Genomic DNA, 22,592 nt, shown 5'->3' with positions numbered 1-22,592 from the left:
TCGGGACACTGAAAAGTCTAGACAAAAAGGATGTGTGTGTGTATGCAATTACAACTGCAGGCTGAATCACATTTTCACTGCCTATAGTACATTTTACATAAGCCTTTATTGCATAAAATAACTCAATTACGCCAACTTCTGGTCTACTTTGGTCTCCCGAGCTGTGGGCAAAAGGCGAGCTAAATATCTGTGAAACCATCATGGCCAACGGCTGTAAAAATGTCCTCATTAAAAAACAGCCATCAAATTCATTTGAGTCCACGCTTGGGTGCAGAGGGCTTCTGGGTAGAGGACTAATGACTTGGAATTTGGGTGTCTTTCAAAAATAGACATGTCCTGTCCATCGTCATAACACCACCAAAAATAAACAGAAATCCCTGCTTTAGAAAACTCAAACAAGAGCACAAGACACAGAAAAAAAGTTGAAAGTAGAAAAATAACTTCCTCTTTCAGTGTTACCACTAACCTTTGTGGTCCTTAACAAGTAAATGGATCCAATTGCAGTAAGTCTGCCAAAAAGAACCAGTACTCCTAATCAATTCCAGACAATCTGCAACTGGAGATTTCGACGGGGCCCGATCATGTTCCACGGTTCAACCTTGACTACAGACCTCCCCGGCTCTATATAACAGTCAATGTAATCATTTTCGTGTCAACAGAAGTAATTCATTCCCTCTTTCCACTGAGCATCATATGTTTATGGACCATATTTGAAATGCAGACCTTCCTTCGAATCGTCAGCAGTCACATTACGCCTGAGAGTCATACTATGAATATAACCCGCTGAAACCAGTGCTAAAGTTGCACCGGAAATAGGTGAGGATACACCACAAAACAACAACAATAAAATCACCACATATGCATTACCTAATATCAGAAATCAGATGCAGCAACAAGTACTGATCCACTGTTACATAAAGAGGATTACTGGCTGAGAAGGGTGGACGCTCTGTCTTTATCTTCGTCGCTCTCTAAAACTGATGTAAAGAGGCAGCCAAGTCCTATAATCTCTCTTAATTGCAGGCAATTACCATAATCTTTTTTTCTCTCTATCCGCAAAATATACACTATAATAATGTACTGAGTAAATTTCCTGGTTTTGGGGAGGTATCCAAGGTCAATTTTATTATAAAATGTAACTAGACTGGATTTTGAACTACAAACCCCTTTGGCCCCCATTCCCCCATAGAAAAGGAGCTGAAAGCAATCTAAACTGCGATCCACTCCCTGGGAGAACCCAGTCTACAAACTGGCCTCGGACAGGTGGTCTTAAAAGTTTAGCAAGCAGAGCAACCGGTGGAGACCCGGGAACAGTTAAACCTCACAACAGTTATTCCTCAAGATGTGTGGGGTCAGAATTTCAGTGTTTGGACGGGGCAATAAACACTTACCTGTGAGGAAAATTCCACTAATCACAAAGCCCACGTTCTTACTTCTGTTTACTGAGTGCCAACGAAGTCTAGTGATAGCAAATAGGACTTCCTGTTAGTCTTGTAGGATTTTTTGTTTGTCTGAATCCCGCTGTGCGACATGGTCCAATATGTGGAGACGACTGTAGTGTTTCCTTTGACCATCACCAAAAATCGTAAGTTCTACTCGCAAATCTTAGTTTCACCTGGTTTGGATTGTACTGCATGACTGACCTGATGCTAATGCACTGGTGAATTCTGCAGAAGGTCTCAAAGATGAAGAGGCGGGCATTCTCAATAAAGTCCTCCAGGCAAGCAACCAGGAAGAAGTCATTCACAAGAACCTAAGAGACAGAAACAAAATGTTACATAAGAGCAGCGGAAATACCAGACAAAGAGTTATTTCTGTCTGTTCATAAGGCTAGATCAAAGTTTCTCTTCCAACAGTTTAAGGTTCAAGTGAGGCGAAAAAGTTCAATACATAAGTCAGAGCTTTTCTTAGACTCATTAGGACAATCGAGCTGGAACCTTCAGATTGAACAGCAATGGAGAGTCATGAGTGTAGCATTACACGTTTCAATTGGTCTGCTGCTAGGAATTCACGTCTTATTCAATTAATGACCAATTCTATTCACTAAACCCATAATCCAATTCATTTTTAATAAATGGTCAAAGTAAACAGGGAAGGACCATCCTGGCTACATTTTGAAAAGGTTGGTTTTAAATAGGAAAGTCTGATGTATTAGGTACTAATCTAAGGCCCTGCAACACACTTGAAATCAACCACAGACAATCAAATACTACCATCACCACATGAGACAACATATTAAGAACAGAGCTAACAACCCCAAAGATATCCACATTGTCTGTGACTTATCACCAGTCATGTGGTCTGGTGGTTCAGTGTCAACTCCACTGTGCAGGATCGCCAAATTTCACGGCTACGCTTATCCGACAACTGTAGCACCACCAGTCCAAATAAACTTACAGATGAGAGCACGTCTTTTCAGCTGTCTATATACTGTATCACCTGTGGCTTGTTATAGTAAGAAATACAGCTATGCTTGGACTCTGTGACAAGTCTGCATATGGCCAATTCATCTACTGTAAATGTTCATGACCCAGCTATGGCCCCAGAGGTACCACTGTGTGAAATGCTCCCATTTCTCAGTGCTTGCTGCATTCCAACTCTCCATTGAGCGCTATTTCACATCACATAGCTCCATCTTCAAAAGTTCTCAAAGAATTGCCAGCTCTGGGTCTGCTCAGGCTTAGAAAGCTGCTATCTGACCAGAGTTTTACTTGAATAATTCCCAACTACATGGCACTATCAGGAAACGCACATTTCAGCTATGACAACGCTTATCTAAGGCTGATAAACTTTGAACAGTTAAGTGCCCTAATTGCTGTCATCTGGGATTCGGACAACAAAGCTTAAACAAATTGTGAAAGGGGCTTGAAGAGCCCTATTATGCACAATCTGAAGACTTGAATATAGGTAGGCATATACTCATTCTTTGACATGCAAGCATCTAACATCTGACAGTGATTCTAGATTTGGCTGGAATGGGAAAGGAAAAAAACAAAACCTGTACAGCCTGAACAGGACAATTTAAACCAAGCTAAGCCATTCAAAAGCACTTGGCTCAAACTATTATACAGGGCACAGTGAACCAAAGACAGGAGAGATGAAAACAATACCCATATCTTGCTATTACAGCAATCAGTTAATACATGGTGCCACTCTTCTCAATGGCTCAAAATTGATGCAATACAAATGCTCATCAAGACAAGAGCCCATCCCAATGGGGTATCCAGTTACGCCAATCACTCCACAGTCTGTGAAACATCGCTTAACATCGGAAATAAGGAGCTTTTTAAAGGTTTGCGTGGGAATTTCTGCAGAAAAAAAAGACTGACAGGTAGGCCAGTGTTAAACGCACCTGGAATACCTTGGGCTCTGACTTAAGAGGTAGTTGGACTTTGAGCATGGAAGTCAACGACAGTAGTCTCTGTAAACAGCACCCCATTAGGCCATTAGTGTGAGCATGTGTCTAACAAGGTTGGTGATTGAGCGTGTGTTGTGTCTGAGCTGAAATATGATACATCTCTAATATTGTTGATGGTACAAGGCATAATTTGGAGATGCCCCTGGAGGCCTGTGCATGGGAAATATCAAATGTTCTCTTGAAACATACATGCTTTGGATTTATTCTGACCATGAACAGGGTATAACAAAGTAAAAACAAATCTTGAGTTTGGTTATAACTTCATTATTTGCAAAATAGTGATTTTGGGACGCTAAAGATTCCTTGTATAAGCTAAAAAACTAAAAAGAAACGGAACCGGCAGTAAAGTGCTGACATGATTTAAAAACATTTACTCTTGGGAAGGAGCAATTTGATCAGGCCAGATGTTTTTCATTTTGAAAGTTTATCGTCAAAAGCAAAAGATGAAAAAGGAGCCAAATAGCCCAGAGTTTTGACTTTTATTCCTCTGCAGGTCCAAATGATCAAGTCCGTTGGGAAAACCAAATTACAGAGTGTACAAGGGCTGCTCAATTATGGAAAAAATAACAATCACGATTATTTTGGTCAATATTGAAATCACGATTACTCAATCTTTGGATACAATGGATAGTGTCCAGGGTAAAATCTTTTAGTGTTCTTTATCACACAGAAAGAGTCTTTGGATCAGACTAAAAATCTAGAAAAGACTGCAGGGTTAGCTAACATTAACTTTTCCGAGACAACAGAGTTGTTTTTGCCTTTTTTGCTCACCAAACACTGCTGTGGCTGCCTTCCACCATCTTTACTCGTGCTGAGGTTTTAAATTCCAGTGGATGTACACGATTCCCCCCCCCCCCCCATTTCCTATATTATTCTGTTGTATAGTCATTCCTGTTAGTGTCCACCCGCTATATCGAAATGAATGGAAATCTAACACTTCCATTGTGATATCTCAAACCATGGTGGCAGCATTTCATAAAGGCTAAGACATACACCAAAAAGCAAGAAGAAATTCCTTAAAGATGAAACAAGACTGTAACTTGTACTGGCATCCCGGCCCATACATTGAAACGAAGCTGACCTTCTAAACAAAAGATGTATCTTCACATTGTCTAATGGTTTCATGTTCCTGGTTTCCACCCATTTTTTGATTGACAGAAAAAAACATTACTTTTTAATCATCTTTAAAACTGCATTAGAGCGATATATATATTAATTCAACAGCTGGTTATTTTCAGTGTGTGAACTGCATTGTATTTTAAGGTGTCGTAATATTTTTGCTCCTTCATTTACAGTAATGTACACAAGGTTATTAGGTACACCGACCTAGAACTACTGCAGTCTAATACACAAGTCCTGGCATAAATACTACCTTTTGAAGAATATGACGTTCAGCTTCTTCTTTTGGTGAATGTGTAGATTGAACTTTAAGGTTGCAATTTGTGGTGATGTTGAATTGTATTTCTACATTATACTGGGACATCAATAAAATAAACTTTACAAAACTTGTCAGTATGCATGTACTGTAAGGGCGGTTAGTTTGTCAAGCAAATTATTACAAAGTAACTTGTGGATGCTCTCTGAAGTTCTATGGAGAATGTGAATTATACATCAGCACGTTTTTTTCAGAACAGTTTGGGGACACAAACATTTTTAAGTAGAGATATGCAAAATTATCAAATAGGTTAAAGAAAACAGGTTTGTCCTACTTTTTGTTCCCACTGAGCTGTAAATATCACCTAATTTGAGGTCACTTTAAATCATCAAATAACATCGATGTGTTCAGCTTAGTAGTCAACAAACAAAGAGGATTTTTTTAGTATACGACTCATATCTCATATCAAGGGCTACAGTTACATTTAGCCATTACAAACCAAAATTGACATAAATGCTCTAAATGGCGGTGCTATGACAGATCCCCCACTTTAAACGAGTGTCTGCACGCCTCTACGGAGACTTCTGCTTATAAAGCTTTTACTGTTAACTACTAGCCTGATAGGTCAATTACAGGCCATAGTAAAATCTGACTGAAGCCTGAGTCATACAGTGTCCAAGAGGACCTCTAGATCCGACAGTACAAGGCACAGACTATCACTATTCTGTCTGATCTGGACCCACGCAGACGTGCAGCAAATAGAACCGCTGTGTGATCAGCCTGAAGGTCAGACAGAGATCATATGATTACTGACCATGTTTACTACGATGCTCTGTGTGAAAGTTCAGGAGTCTGACTTGCAAATCTGAGGTCCTCAGAAGACTTCTGTTTGCTCATCGAGATAAACCAAGACCAACTGTGTCTCATAGTTTGGGAACATAAGGTTGGAATGAACGTCACGTTAATGAAGTGGTTACTCACCGACTCACACTCCCGGAGTTTCTTCTGAGCACTGTCAAAGTCAAAGTTCACGTACAGGCACTCCACAAACTCTGTAATTGGATCTTTGTAGGTGTAAGATTCCTGAAAGAAATTGACCATGATAAGATCAATTATGTCCAAATACATCTTTATGACTTTAAATCAAAGCTGATATGGCTTACATTTTTTTATGAAGTAATGTTTGCTGTTAAAATAAATATAACCAAGCAGACATCATTTTATGTAATTATAACATAATTGGACATAAACATCATGAAATGTTCATGTGAGTCATGTTTTTACTTTTCAATCAAATCACTAATAGTATAAACTACCAGTCAGAAGTTTGGGAATTACTTACAGATTTCCAGACCACTCCATTATAGACAGAATACCAGCTGATCTGGGTGGGTGGCTAATCTTTAATGCAATATCAACATTGCGCATAATCAGCAACCATTTATCCAATGTTCAAAAGAAACATTCTGTTTACCAATCTGACATCATTTATATAAAAAAAAACTAAAACACCAACAAAACATTTGAGAACCCTTTTGTAATTATGTAAGCAGATAATGTAATCTTAAAATGTCTGCCCTGGTTTAAAAAAACAACAAAAAAACAACGCAAGTGATCTCAGCTGGTATTCTGTCCATAACCGAGTGTAATGGAAATTTCTAAGTGACCCCAAACTTTTGACCGGTAGTGTATATACATTCAGAAAGAAAAACATAAATCCTAGTTCGGTTTAAGACTGTGACAATAATGACTATGTAGTCAAAAATAACCACCTGCTGGGCACAATAGTTAAATTACATGTATTATTATTAAATTAATTTATTTGTGTAATTCATTTAACTACAAGGGCTCGAGTGAAAACCCATTCTGAACCGAGCAGTTCCAAATCATGCTTAAGAGAGAGAAAGAGACCCAACCTGACTTGAGGCCACACAGTAGAGAGCACTGGGACCGTTTTAGCGATTACCAACAACCCACCAAGACAGTGCTTAGATCAGTGAAGTAGTTACTGTCAGTGGTGGAGAAGGCACCGGTACACTACAGTCGGTCAACTCCGTTACATTCACCGAAGTAATGGGCTCAAGGCTTTTCCAGCTTGGTCCCAGACTCATATGCAAGTGCTAGCAATGCTATTGTGTTTACATGGTCAGTTATTCATCATCCGAAGCCTGTGTGGCCTGCAAACAATGACCTGCTAACTCTGTGTGCTTGGTAAATACCAAAAGGTAGAAAATAAAGAGTGTGGTACCTGCTGAATGACTTTCACCAAATCCTTCAGGACTTGCCGACGCTTGCGGACATCCTTGTTTGTAATGATGGCTGTGGTTAGGTAACGCAAGATGTGTGGGCACATAGTCTGGATAGCATTGAGGTATCTGGAATGAGGGAGGATAAAGGTAATCACTTATCAGACTGATATAAGCAAAGACATGATCTTTAAAAAGGACACATACTATAACATTTTGGCTGCCTATTGGACTCCTGGCATTTAGAACAGAGACAAAGCCTTGGCTGCTAAAACAGATATTTGTCCTAACAGGACCCTCACTTCTGGACATGGGTCCCAGCTTTAAGCCGTCTCTTTCATTAGTGTCCTGTGAGAGGGAGGAGGAAAGGAAACCCTGGCAAGAAGATATAGATCAGTGAGCAGGGACCTGCCCAGTAGCTGAAACCCAATCCATCAGGGACTGATGTTTCAACCACAGGTCAACTGGCTAAGGGCTGAACACAAAAAAAGAACGCTGTTACAGGCCGATTCTAATCCCACACCAACTCTAGAGACAGTGTTCTGTAAAAACAACATGTCACACGCACATAAACTTAACTGTATCACCAAAACTTCTTATCGGTGTCTAAATATCCATCTTTGAACTTCACCCTCCACTCAACCCTAAATTGACTAAATTAAATCTGAAAAGAGGAAGTGGAGTGGGCCGCTTCAGGTCTCCTATAGCTAAGCCAGAGGAACACATGGTGTTCAGAGAAAGAGTGCCGACAACAGTTTAATTCGCTAACACAATTAAAGGGACAGGGGACCTGTGGCAGGAGTGATGGGGAGTCTAAAAACAGCAGTGGGCTGCTTGGCAAAGCCACCGTCATTCTGGTTTAAGGAGGGCTCTCTCCCTCCCTCCCTTTGTAGTTGCTTGACTCCCGTGGAAGACCGCAACCCTCCACACTGTGTTCCTGATTAACTTACACCTACTCACTCTCTAGGGGGGGCTCCAATAGCAAGCAATCTTGCATGAGTCACTGTACCATATCGGGGGGAGAATTCATCCTACTTACTTAGGGGAGTTCATCTGTTTTTTTTTCCTTTGACTTTTGAGGTAACAAGCGTCACTGCACTGGTTTGCTGAAGATGCTACTGAGGCATGGAGCCAAGGAATCAAGTACGAGTTCGAATTTCTTCAGTTTAAAAGGAGGGGGCTGTGGGAAAACACAGAAGATGGACCAGGTAACAAGGTGACTTGGGACTGCAGTATTACTGTAGTAGTTGCCCAGTTTGCACCTGTATAATACTTAGTTACTGGGCATGGTTTCTCCTGAAGTCAGTAGTACACAAACAAGGCTTTGGACCAACATCTGCTGACTGCAGGGGTAAGGGAGGTCATGTGTGGAGCTGAAGGCCAGCCACTGGTCACCAACTTCAGCCAAAGGAAGTACTGGTCGAAAGATGGGGAAACCAGAGCCAAGCCTCAGCGGGGAAAACATGAGGTTTCTCGACTGTGAAAATGCAAAGCACACACAACTACCTCAGTTTGTCCACACAGATGGTTGGGTGAGCTTTTCATGAGTAATTATTGGGCAGGCCTCCTTAATCATCCACAATAAAATTAAAAACTGAGTAAAATTCAGGGAACCAGACATTTCAGTGTGCTGTGTTGTGGTCGCCTGTCATACTGTCTGTGAAGCCCAATCATGTGTACAATTATACAAGCCTGCAATCAGAACAGGGGGAGGGAGCAAAGACATCAAAATAGGTGGTGTGCAAATTTTAACAGTGTATAAAGTTTCCTATCTGCGATACACATGGCTTCGTTCTCGACTTGGAGAGTAAACAGACCACACAAAAAACACACTTCTGAAACCACTTTAAAAATACCAGCGGGGTTCATGAAGAAGCCCACCACCCAAAAATGTGTTATTCAAGCAAATGGTTTTCTCTAAATCAAGTTTGTTGTAAAATGACTGAGCTTTTCTCCAAATCCTCTTAGGATCAAGAATTACAGTTGAGCTACAACACAATTTTCAATACAATATACTTTAATATGAACCCACGGAATAAAACAAAGATAAAATAAAACCACACACACACACACACACACACACACACACACACACTGCAGCGCAACTGAACAACCACCATCAAAATACACAGAGGCTCCAAGTTGCTGTACAGTCTCTCGGAAGTATAACTTGGCAGCTTTTTATTGAAGTTACCAAAAAAACTCTGCCAAATTACTCTATGGTCTTTTCCATGTCTGCAGACTCCTGTGGGATGAGTTTAGAATGTGAGAGCAGGACCGAACTTTGTGGCGCACAGCTTTCATGGTCACCGCTGCTGCTGGGCCGAAGAACGTAAGGCTAAAACCGTTCTTTGAGTAACTTGAATAATATGATTACTAAAAATTCTCGATGCAAAATGATTTGCCTCAAAGTGTTGTTTAATCAATGTTACTACCGCATTGCTCAGGGTGATTGCGCACGTTTGATTACGACTGTCGCACACCGGGCTGACGCTGCTGGCGACACATGCCATGAAGACAGATTACACAGTGAAGAAAAAGCGTAAATAGTGATGGGCTAACAGAAAAGACAGAGGAAATGATAGAAAGTGTCCACAGTTTGGGTCAATTCAAACGAAATTAAAACAAAAACTCTGTACAGTGTGTCTACTGCAAAATCAAACTAGCTTCCCACAAAAATAGCATTACGTCAATGCTTCAGCATCTCAACAGAAACAAGGAGTCTTCCTTAATCATCCATTCTAAGAAGCGGACCCGACTAAAGTAAATCACAGTCGTATGGACGATGAAACTTCACCAAACACAACAACTACCAAAACCAAAGAAAAGAAAAACGTAGAGATGACCACAATCTGATCAACAGACTGTTCCATTCAGAAAAAACAGCTGATTGTTGAGCGCACCACTCTCTCTCAGTCTCTCCACTGAGAAACAGCTGATCAACATAACAAGCGTAAGTGTTACAGAGCTGTGTGACGTTGTAATCAATTATCCAAATAACTAGGTTAAGTGTAATTTATATACACGTCTAGGCCCATATACAGATCAGTCTCAGGTTGAAACTTGTAGTTCTCAAAGTTAAGGCGCATAACTTACGGCAATGTTTATATACAAAAATGTAATCAAACTATTGTATTTTATTGCTCTTCAATAAAACAGAAGTATGTCTTACCCAATAATCAATGGAGTAATAGATAGAATACTCTATTAAAATAATCAATAGGTGCAGCTCTAGAAGAAAGTTAAAGTAGTTAAAGATGAACTACACACTAAAAACTGTACTCACATTCACTGGCCAGCCACTTAGTTATGCAAGCTTGCTAGTACTAGAATTAAGGCCGTTCTGTCTCTTCAGAACGGCCTTAATTCTTTGCGGCATAGAGACAACAAAGTGCAGAGAACATTCCTATGAGATTTTGGTCCATATTGACATGATATCACGCAGATGCAGCAGATTTGTTGGCTGCACAATCCATGATGCAAATCTCCCGTTCCACCACACAATCCATTGGATTGAGATCTGGTGACTGTGGAGGTCATTGTCATGTTCAAGAAACCAGGTTGAGAAGATTTGAGCTCTGTGACACGGCGCGTTATCCTGCTGGAAGTAGCCATTAGAAGATGGGTGTGGCTGTGGTCATAAAGGGATGGATATGGTAACTTACCATACTCCATTTAAACAATGCTCAATTGCTATAAAAGGACCAAATATGCCAAGAAAATATCCTCCACATTAAAACACAACCACCACCAACTTCACAAGGCAGTATGGAGTCATGCTTTCATGTTTACGCCAAATTCTGACCCTACCATCAACTTGCCGCAACAGAAATCAAGACTCATCAAACCAGGCAACATTTTTCCAAATTTCTGTCAAATTCTCAAAAGCCCGTGCCAGTTGCAGTCTCAGTTTCCTGGTATTAGCTGACACGAGTGGCACCAAATGTGGTCTTCTGCCGCTGTAGCCCATCTGCTTCAATTTTCCTCTGGCAATCAATTAGGCATTTTCACCCAGAGAACTCACTGGATAGTTTCTCTTTGCCTTTGCCTTTCCTGTTGTCTTTATTTTGTGTAATCGGATCCTGTCTTCACAACTTCCTGGTAGTCTTGCCAATGTTTTGCAAATTTCCTGGATGTAAAAGCGGGGGTTAAAAAGAAACTAAATAAAATAATAAACTATAAATGTTACTTACTGTGGCTGATACAGAAAGAGCTCAATGATATTGTCTCTGCCCTTGGGGTGGTTGAAGAAGACAAAAAGAGACCAGTGAATGAGCCATGTCCTCTGCTGGAGAGACTGCAGAGGGGAGGTGACAGACTGGACAGACAAAGAGACAGACCAAAAATCCCATTTTAATAATTAATAGGTTATTGCAAGTCATATAAAAGCTTTCCTATTTAAAAAAATAAAAATTTATTTAAGTGTTCTGGCATCTTCAATGACCATCAATCAAACATGCAACCACTTCGTACTCAAATGCAGGATCTTGAGAAGTCGGATGAGCGTGTGTGTGGGTAAGGAGGAAGATGCTACAGCAGAGCTCTGGTGAATGTGAAATGTCAATATGAGAGTCCATGTAAGTGAATCTAAATGTGGTATCAAATTCTGAGAAGTGGGGCATTTACGTTGTTATCGATAGTCTCTCTCAGGCGGGTGAGGTCCTCCATGGCAGCCTCCCAGTTCTGCATCAGGATCTCAGAGGCCAGCTTGCCCCACAGCGAGTTCAGGGCATTCCTGTCTGTAGATGGGACCTTGGGAACAGACATGGTGCACTGTTAAAACCTGAAGCTCCGATTACTGTAACATACATATATTCTTTGGTGTGCACATTTTACTTATGGGTTGGCGAACATGCCCAGTGAGACTGGGCTTGAGCTTGCCACTACTTGCTTGGCTTCAACGTCACTGCTGCACGGTGCAGTCACTTTTCTTATTTACGGTGGATTAATGGATTTAATTACTTCATCTTCAAATTGAACTAGACAGTAAATGAGAAATGACCCGTGAAAGGCTGATTAGATTTTAATAAAACTAAATTTGCTGCATTTTAGATACTAGAACCACTGCATTGCAGTTTGACGCTAGATTACTACACAGGGTAAAGGCATATTTATAGCATGCATGTCACTATGCTGTCTGGTTGCTCTAGAGTTTAGGTAACAGGGTAATGCTGAAGGTCCGGAAAATCAAACGGCGTATCAGCATGACAGACAGAGTCAATGCCTGCATGATAGGATCCTATCATTGACTGTATAACAGCACTAGGGTGAAACCTAATTAATGGCTCCCTCCCCCCCTTTGCCTGTTTATCGAATAAAAGGGAGAAGCCCCACAAAAAAACATTAAAAAAAAAAGATAATTTGTAGAAACCACATTGGATTGGGTACCTTGTGATGGGCATTAGTCATTTAATATTTTGTTTCTTATTGGCCAAATAATATGTATCACTATAATTACTATAAAGATGACTAACTAACCTGCCAAACAATAGTGCCTGATGTAAATTAAATGTGAGCACATGTTTCCAGTGAGATTTGTTTTGTAAACTCCACTTCAGTCAACGATTACTGCAACAGTCCCCATCCATTACCTTCGGTAACTCTGGACAACTCTTTCGTTTTCACAAGGTAATTAGGCTGAAATATGAACTGACGCTAACAAAACATCTTTGTTAGGATAATCACTCTCAAAAACGAAGACTACTGTTTCTGATTTCCAGAACGGACTTAGACAAACAAAAAAGAATCGGGTAATGAAACACAGGTTGAGAATGCCTCTGAAGCTCAGCAAGGCAATCACTCTGTAGTGGACATTGGACTACACCCGAGGGCTTATGGGAAACTCTGTGCCACAGTAGTCCACGATAACACCAAACACCAGACGCAATGACATGAGTCAAGCAGGAAGTCAGGGTGGGTGTCTGCTGAGCGACCAGGAGAAACTTAGATCCTAACCACACACCCCCGTTCACCGTTGGACAGCCGCTGAAGTGGACTGTGAGACACGACAGATGTCCAAGTAGAGGAAACACTAAAAAAGAACATGTTTCCGCTAGGACCCCTCAAATTGGTAAGATTATTCGGCTATAGAGGCTGTGGTTTTTTTGACTTGTAAGAGAACAGTCACACTCTGATAACATGTCAACAAACTGCTAGAATATGAGACGGTGGTAGTAAGGGGAAAATATTTGGAAAATCTCCTGTAGTATTCCCGCAAAGGAGAACCCAGTAAGACGGTGTGTCCATCCATTCAGTAGAGGAGCAGCTTTGATCACAGAGCACAATTCAAGTCCATTATGAATGATGTTCTTTTTTTCTTTTTTTTAAGTGGAGAAGTCCAAAGAAAGATCCGTATTGTAAGAGCGAGAGAAAAAATTGCTCCACTGCCAGTGTAAAAGGTCAGTGTTTCATCAGTTGAAAGTGTCTTGTTTTGTTTTGTTTTTTTGTTTTTTTTTCTCGCTTGGAAGTCCCTGCCTGCTACGTTTGGCTGACCTCCAGGTCATTATGGCAGCTTTCTACACACACAGTCTGGCTTTCACTAGTGGCCACGCTAGAAAAGTTTCAATACCTGGGTTTTTCCAGCAGTTACCTTAAGTTTCCATTGGTTTGAGAAATGGGCACATTTTCGCTGGCTGACCAGCAACAATAAATTTACTGTGCTGGGGATCCGTCGGGATACTCAATCTTTATTCTTAACATTCAATCCCTGCATTAAGTGATGATATGAATAAGTTGCTCTTTTCGGGCTAGGCCACACTGTAACAAGACCTGAGGCATGGATTTTGCAAGGCTGGCTTCCTTCGTTTAATTGACTGGGTTTCCCACGTTAAATGACTTTCTGGAGCCTCACCTCTCCCATACGGGGGAGGGAGCAACAGACAAGGGGCCTGTGAGGATGGGAGGTCCACAAAACAAGAAAAAAAGGGGGAGGGGGAGAGCAGTATACAAGCTCTCACTAATGAAATCCATTTCTACCTTTTCCTCTTCTAAAAAGCCTTTTTGCATTGTCAAGGAGTAAGCAACAGATATCTAGTTACAGAGCCTGATCTGCCTGGAACTGAAAATGAGGGGTATCACAATTTGAGGGGTGAAATGAAAAGAAAATCTGTGCTGGAATCAAACAGCATACCTCAATTATGGCAATTTTGGTTTATTTAGACTGAGTTGCAAAGCCATAAACAACTGTTGTTGGAACAGTCAGACATATCCGATGCAAGCTTTTGAAGACTTCTCTGAATGCCTTTTTTTGGTTGGGAGTGTAAGTGGAAAGCTTGGGTGAATTACACGTCATCTCGTCTCGGATGCAACTCTTCCTTCAACAGATTGGAGCAGATCAGTGAAAACCCCATCAAATGAACTACCAAACTGCTTTGGGTTAAGAGAGTCCCTGCCAGGTTTTTTAGGAGGGGGCACTCAAACATAGTGAGTAAGGATGACTAGCCAGAGTCCCTGACATCCAAAAGACAACAAGCCAGGCAGTGCAGTATCAAATGCCAATTAGAATAGGAACAAAAGCTGGTCCTAATGTTTTGTACTCTAATGAATAGACAAAATGTTGATCTTATTCTTGCCCAGTCTTTCAGGGCTGGTTTTGGCATGACTCCTTGCTTTACCGCAAAGCTAAATGCTGAACCAAAGACAAAAACAAAAGCAGGAGGACAAGTGAGTGACACTTGGAAACCACGGACAACGCATGCTGGTTCCACTCGAAATTACGAGACATACAGTCAAGTTGAACTTACTGACACTTGACGCAAGATACCTTCAAAATGAATCTAAATAGAGCACAATTTCTGCTGAAAGTACTTCCTATTTTTTTTTATTTAAATGGAGCATTAATCTAGGTCAACAAGGGATGGAGTCAGCTTTAGAGTCATGTGCGTTTCATTTGTACTCGGAAGCCGGAATTCCCGAGTTGGAAAAACGTCCTCTGAAGTACCAAGTTGGAAAGTAGTAGAACCTCACAGTACACCGAGCGAGCTGACCTCGAAATCAAATCGACAGTTTATTAGCACTTCTGTCTTATTTGTGGATCATTAAACCTACGCAAAGTACTGTCCAACGTCGGTCAACATGTTATGCTGTTTATATGCACACAAAAAACAGCTTAACGTGTTGTTACCAACTGGTGTTGCTAACAATGGCTATCCTGGATGGAGCAAACCCCAACTCATTTTAATTTAAACACGGTCGACTCGCAGATCCTTCGTCTGAGGTAAATGCAACGCACGATTAGCAACAACTGACGGCACCCAGCCACTGTTGCTAGCATATCTAATGATGGAATCGCCCTGGATACAGACCTCTTAGTTACTGTATAGATAAGCGTAACAGTAAATTTAATCACTTGTTTAACAATATAACAAAAAAAGACTTCATGAGGTGCAACTTTCACACAATTAAAACATCATGATTTTTCTAAAACATTTATCTTGAACATTTAACCTAACTCTTTGTATTGTAGAACAATTGGTGTCTTTCCAGCCAGCTCATTATTACTAATTCAGTTGAGAAAGAGCTGCTTAATGAAGACATCATCAGTGCGCAGCCTCACTGAAACACCTTGCAAAATGAGTGTAACCCTCTTGATGCTAACTAAGCGATGCCTTGCATAACTTAAGCAGACCATAAGCTCAGAAGTCGTGATGAGGGACTCTCTTGCCACAGCACTCAAATCAATAAGCTGTCTACTAAGGCTGCCTGCGTGAGAAGACTACAGACAGATTATGCAGTCCACCACTGATCACTTGGCCCAGTAAAAGATCCTACTCAAGACTTAGAGCAGCAGTCTCCCCCTAATACAAAAGACGTGCAGGGAATTGAATAGGCAATGACGTAAGCTTTTCACATTCAATTACTTTTAAGTGTTCTCTTCCTCTCCTAGGCAAGCATTGGCCTTTTGAGGAATTAAAGCAATCTAGCAAACATAATGTGAGGTTTAATTTTAATGTGTCAGAGAAATGTCTAAAGCCAGTATATAAATGGGGATAGTAAAATACTGCAGACAGTGTGTTATGTTAGGTAAGGCGTACAGTTATCAGTAAACATCCCTATTAATGTTAACTGCTGTTGAATGTCAATGGAAAACGCTGAAAACTTACCAAGACACGGAAGAAGTAGAGGTATTCTGCAGCACCAGAGTAGTTTCCACACTCATATTGGAACTTGGCATATCTGTACAGCGTGTCCAAGTACTCCTGGCGGAACTTCAAGAGGAAAACGAGAAAAATGTGAATCGTCAGACCATGTCAAACAATATAAACATGGTAAAAACATATTTAAATCAATGTTGTCTTTGCTCTGTAATTTTATGCAGCTTTGTGTCATCTATCAGTGTTTCAGCCTTTAGGGTGTTCCAATCCTCACAAAAATATTACTTCTGTAAAATCTGGGCTACATCATATACATTTTCACCATTGTAACTTAATTGCACATGTCATTTTAAAAGTCCCAAGACATGGTGCTCGCTGGATGCTTTTATATAGACTTTAGTGGACCCCTAATACCATAACTAAGTCTCTATAAGTCTCTTTCCCAAAATTCAGCCTTGGTGCAGAATTACAGCCTTGTGGGACTGGGGGGGGGGGGGGGGGGGGGGGGGGGGGGGGGGGGGGGGGGGGGGGGGGGGGGGGGGCTTTGACCAACTGCCACTTCGCACATTTGAAAGCCATGATGTCTCTCGCTCTTGGGTGGGCCAAATTCTCTGGGCAGGCAAGGCATAGAAAGGGGAGGTAGCCTTGCTCTTTATGACGTCATAAGGAGCAAGATTCCAAATCGACCCATCTGAGCTTTTGGTTTCTCAAAAGGCAGAGCCGGATACCCAGGGCTCTGTTTACACCTGTTTCCATTTCTAGCCAATGGGGCACCATAGGTAGGCTGGGGGAACGCATATTAATCTTAAAAAAACTCAATATGAAATGTTCATGCCATGGGACCTTTAATTTCATATATATTTGTAGCAGTAACCTATTTGTTCCTGCTGTGGTGGTACACCACTGTTAAATGGATACAGTGTAAACACTGCTAGAGCATATCAGTGGTATTTTGCCATGAATGGCAAGATAATATTTAACTTTTGTGACGAATCTGCCAAGAAGTGGTGGTCATGTGAACTAAATAAGAAATGCATTTGTATTTATAGGGCTATCATTTCAAGCCTACTTGTCTTCCTATATTTAACTGTCCTTACTGCTGTCCGGTATCACACAGCAGTGTGCACTGACGTCAGGACATTCGCTAAGATTCAGTAGAATTGCGACAGACAGCGTGTGCTCCGGGCAGCCCAAGCCTTTCCCAGAGCATAGTGAGGAGCCATGAGCCTGGGCTGTGTGGAGGAGCACTGAGGACAGCCTGCAGGTCAGCGGGATACCGGAGCGGGAGGGGACCGATGGAAGGGAGGGTGAGAAGCCCAACATCATGGTAAATTTAGAACCTCCGGCATTCTTGCGGCTCTATCCACGAGTCCTGAACTACTCCGTTTATTCTTAACAATTCACCACAGAATGTAAATGTACGCAGAATTTGTGCAAGCCATACAAACCCTGAAAATGAGTTAAGGGTTTTGGGAAGCAATTCTGGATTTCCCTGCTCGGCCTGCCCCTCCCACTTTGCCTCTAGAACAACCATGGGTTCACACAAGAGCCATGGGAAATGCAGTGAAGAAGTGAGATGTCAGCAAATCAGGACTACTTACGTTATGTTTTTCTGCCAAATACTCAAAGAGCATTCGTCCATCCCTGCAAAAAAAAGAAAGCAAGACAGTTCCTGCAGTGAGAGGCCATTCAACTTGAGCCGCCGTTTGGCTGACATCCTGGTGTTCGGAGTCCTATTCAGGTATATTTTTCCACTTCTGGTCTAAATCAAGAGCTGTACATAAACAAAGACCATTTCACTTTTAAAACAGTGTGATGGGCTGTTTATTGCATTTGGTTTGGCTATAACAAATCTATGCTAGCCATGTTGGAGTAATGACGTCTGATGAGGAAAGGGAATGATTGCTCAGCACAGCCTTTGGGCTAGGCAATATGGCCTAATACATTTCCACACACACACACACACACACACACACACACACACACACACACACACACACACACACACACACACACACACACACACACACACACACACACACACACACACACACACACACACACACACACACACACACACACACACACACACACACACACACACACACACACACACACACACACACACACACACACACACACACACACACACACACACACACACACACACACACACACACGACAAAGAAATTGTTCAAAACAAGTTTTAACTTTTGTATCGATTCTCTCTCACACACGTACACACATACACTTATAATTATTCATGCCAATTTTGTGGAAATATAAATTGGTTTGAGTGTTTTCCCTACCATTGTTTTCACACATTTGGGTAATTTACTTCTTGTTCCTCGCAAAAAGTTCAAATCATTTTGACTTTAGTCGCATAACCTTGCCCCTATTTTCACCAGTTGCTAACGTCCATTAACATCCCATTGTCTCATGAATGTAGCATACCTGTGGAAATATCCTTCATAGTAACTAGCGGTAAAAGAAAAGAAAAAAATGTTGAAAAGGAGCTCTGTGCTACAGAGCAGCGATTGCTAGTTGTTTAAGCCCTACAGACCTCCGTCACAGCTCGGTCCTATCGGCTGCATTTAGTGGATGTAGATGCCACTCCCCGATGTAAGTTGAGTGCAGATTTGAGTCTTAGCTACAAGCTAGCAATCAAACAACAAAAGATGTCACTTGAATGGCATTTTGAGCTGAAATGATTTCCATTTTCTGTCCTTGTGTGTAATGAGAAAAGTTTATTTTATGAATTTCACAAATTCAGTATGACATGACATGTTATACCGTAAACCGTTTAAATCTGAGCATGCACGACTCAAATCTGCACTCGACTCACATCGGGCATGTGTGTGTTAAGTGAATCTTATTTGTGCTGGGGCAGGATTCGTCATTGCTTCAGGACAGGCTGTCTGTGCTTCTAGGCCAACAAAAGATGGTCTATAAAAGCTCCTGGGTGACATCCCTGCAGCGTGGAGCCTGCTATGCATTATATTAGAACATATCATGACCATTTACCTGAGGCCACAGCACCCACCCCAGTACAAAAAGGCAATTTATTTATCTTTTATTTTTAAATCTATGATGTATCGCTCTTCACAGACACAAATGGGCACAATGTGACATTGATACAAAGTATCTTATATTTTGCTTTGCACTTGTCATGACATTAAGATGCAAGTCAGCCGCTGGGCTGTCCAACAAGTGGCATCTGTTCATGAAAAATGTCTGCACAGGATCATTGCCACCTTCTGCACTGAAAAAGTCAAGGAGGCATTGGCAGCATGTTGACTCTAAAACCCAAAAGTGGCATTCGTTGCTTTAACAAGTCCAAACAAATGAGAACATAAATCATACATCACCATAATGGTGAGCTTAATCCACAGTGTGTGTCTTATAATGACAGATTGTGAATACATATGGTACGAACTTGATTTATTATAATAGCTAGGCTTTGTTTCTGGTTTCAGTGGTTGTCCAAATAAAGCCTGCTAAGGCATATTATTAGCTAACTGTTCAATAAAAGTACTTAGACCATTAGGTTATATTACCCTGTAAACGTACTTTGTGGATCCCTGTGTATTAATGCCAAGGGACAGGGCATTGGGGTTAAAATACCAACCCATTTCTCAATTCCAGCCCTGGATGATCATTTAATGCACAAATAATGTTAAAGACACGCAACTGCATCAAGCATAATGTAGGACATAATGGTGGAATAAAACTGTTGCATGTCATTTGGCTTCAGAGAGAATTCCTCATCAACCCCAGATGAGTTTCCTATTGTTATACAAATCCAATGGTATGAAGAAAAATAATGTATAACTTAAGACAGACACATGACTCCTCATCCAAAAAGGAAGATTTTGAACAGACTTTGTCCTGACAGCCAACTAACAATAACAGACATCCAAATCAATGTTGCTATTATCGGGCTTCAAATCTCAGAGCAGTTCTTACAAATCGGTGTCTTAAAAAAAACAAATGTATACAGCCCAACTAAAACAATGTAACAGTAAGAAAGACGAACGTGGGAAATGCTTTTGATTAACTGTACACACTCTAGCCAAGAAACTAAGAAAGAATAAAGACAGAATGTGACCAAACTATTTTAATTACTGTAGACGACAAAACCGTCTTAATAAAGTTAACCACAACATCTAGCGTCTGTCTCTTTTTTACGTCTGTCTTTGCTCACAAAAGCCCTGAAAAGGCTCAATAAATGTTTCACTCAAAATGCAGCTCTACAGACTGTACAATATCCCTCTGTAATGCTGCTGTGCCGTCCACTGGTTTGACTAATACCTAGAAACGTGGCAAGTAAGACAAATTCCACAAAGACTAATCATGCCTTTTATAAAATAATCTATTTTAGGATAAGGATTAAATAAAGAGGAAATATACAACTTGATTAGAATAGAACAGGCTTTACCTGGTGGACTGCATCTGCCTTGTTGTCTCTGGGTCCTCAAACATTTTCACAATGGGTTCTGTCTCTGACTGCAGCTGCTTCAGCTGGGCCACAACCTCGGTCCTCTTCTCCCTTAAAGCTGACATGGGGAGGACAAAGAAAGTCATTAGCTACAGCAACTTCATAACTAGTTAGCACCTCAGCACGGAAAACACTGTGAAACAAAGTGTAATGCTAAATAAATTCTGAATGGACTGAGTAGTATAGTGCAGTAACCCTTTATGATTTCTATCAGCAATATTAATATCTTCTTTGGTTTTAGGTGTTATTGTTATGAGACATGTGCATTGGGACTGTATCTACCAAGAAACACAACACTTACTATGGGGAATTTCCTTCTCAGAAAATAGGCTTCTGTAAACATCCATGGCGAAGTCCACCATGTTTGTGTCACTGAGGAGGTCCAGTTTTCCATGAAGCAGCTCCTGCTCATTGTAAATCTGAGAAAAGGGGCCAATAATTTAAAACAAAGGTGAGGGAGTGTTTTTGTACAATAGTATTATCTAACCAGGTAGTTACAAAAGACCCTCCCCCCTCTACCCCCAACGAGTCAGAATGGCATGCTGGCTGTTGTCCATGTGTTACTAATTATTATAAAACATTTAACTTCACTTGTGTCAAAAGCGATATTCACTACTAGCCAACTAGCTCTAGCTACACATCTGTTTGAGTCAACGGATAAATTAGCTAGCTAGCTAACTGATAAAGTAGCTAGCTAACTGATGTGTTCTAATTCAACCAAGAGGTTAGCTAGCTAGCTGTTAGTTAGCCAACGCTAGCGTCACTTTTAGCGAACCAGGCAGATGTCTGATGGCCCTAATAGTTGTGAGCATTAATACATATTTGCCAACTGTCAAGTGATGTGTCCCAACAGTTGCCTGGGTATAGACTATACTATTGTATTTATAGTATTGAAAATGAACCACTTCTTCAAGAGCCCAGTGGTTAGCATGGCCCGAGAGAGGCCAGCTGTTACTGTTTCATTTTTCACTAACGTTAGGGATATATAAATTACAGGGCGACAACACCGCTGACCTGAAGAGTGCTTACGTGTATGGGAGAACCAACAAACAACTGTGTACAACCTGCTTACAACAAAGCGCTTTGCTACTAGCTAACGCTAGGTTATCTGAGTTTAGGAAAGGCGTTGAAGCTCAAACAGCGCGTGGCAACAAAAACCGGTGTAAGGTAACGACAATCAACGCGATACTTCCGATTCTGTACTTTCAAAGTAAAAATAAATCGAAATCTTAAGCCGGCTTGCTATAATGCATATTAATTCATATCGTGATGTTTTCGTAATATGTAAGTGTTATGTATCACAAAGTACATTTCTAATCGCTTGAGAGTTGTTCTGTAATTTCGTTCGCTCCGTTTCGGCAAAGGTGTTTCGCTTAGAGTTGTTCTGTAATTTCGTTCGCTCCGTTTCGGCAAAGGTGTTTTTTTCGCATTTATTCTGAAGGCAAACAGGCTATACTTCCGGCTACACACCGGTTACATGTGGCTACTTTACACAGCTACAAAAAAATGTGACCAACTCCGTGGCGCACACATCTTTTAAAACGACTCAACTGCCCTATTTAGTTTCTTCAAATGACAAAAAAATGTAAACGAAATGTTTATGTGTTAATATATTCAGTACCTCTTTGACAGACAGGAACTCCAACAGAGGAAAAACGAGATGACGGTCTAAAAAGTGGGCAATTTTGGTGGTGAGGTCGTATTCCGCCATTTTTGCTCCGGGGAAAGGGAAACGGATGTGTGTTGCAGCTGTGTAACCAGAGACTGACCAATCAGCGACCTTCTCAACAACGGCTCTGTGAAATACATAAAAAAGACTGATGCTGATTTTACAGGGCTGTTATGACGTATGATAGATAGATAGCTAGATAGATAGCTAGATAGATAGATAGATAGATAGATAGATAGATAGATAGACTTGTATCACTGTGCACATCTCCCTTTTAAATTTATTATTTACAAT

General features: G+C 41.0%; 1 protein-coding gene across 1 annotated transcript in view; it reads right to left on the bottom strand.

Annotated features, from left to right (window-relative positions):
- Positions 1–22,391, bottom strand: part of LOC117946459 (eukaryotic translation initiation factor 3 subunit E-A-like) — a 29,465-nt gene extending 7,074 nt beyond the window's left edge. The window contains exons 1-10 of the mRNA XM_034874622.1: positions 22,251–22,391; positions 20,931–21,048; positions 20,570–20,687; positions 17,733–17,775; positions 16,141–16,245; positions 11,666–11,791; positions 11,233–11,357; positions 7,042–7,168; positions 5,775–5,876; positions 1,644–1,753 (exon numbers count right to left, since the gene is read on the bottom strand). Of these exons, the coding sequence (XP_034730513.1) occupies positions 1,644–1,753; positions 5,775–5,876; positions 7,042–7,168; positions 11,233–11,357; positions 11,666–11,791; positions 16,141–16,245; positions 17,733–17,775; positions 20,570–20,687; positions 20,931–21,048; positions 22,251–22,340 (1,064 nt within the window). The 5' untranslated portion in view covers positions 22,341–22,391. The remainder of the gene's footprint in view (positions 1–1,643; positions 1,754–5,774; positions 5,877–7,041; positions 7,169–11,232; positions 11,358–11,665; positions 11,792–16,140; positions 16,246–17,732; positions 17,776–20,569; positions 20,688–20,930; positions 21,049–22,250) is intronic.
- Positions 22,392–22,592: the final 201 nt, after the last annotated feature.

The sequence above is a fragment of the Etheostoma cragini genome, chromosome 6 (assembly GCF_013103735.1).
Source record: "Etheostoma cragini isolate CJK2018 chromosome 6, CSU_Ecrag_1.0, whole genome shotgun sequence".
In the NCBI taxonomy this organism is placed as follows: Eukaryota; Metazoa; Chordata; class Actinopteri; order Perciformes; family Percidae; genus Etheostoma; species Etheostoma cragini.
Note: the sequence above shows the minus strand (reverse complement) of the source record. Positions and strands in the feature narration are given on the sequence as shown.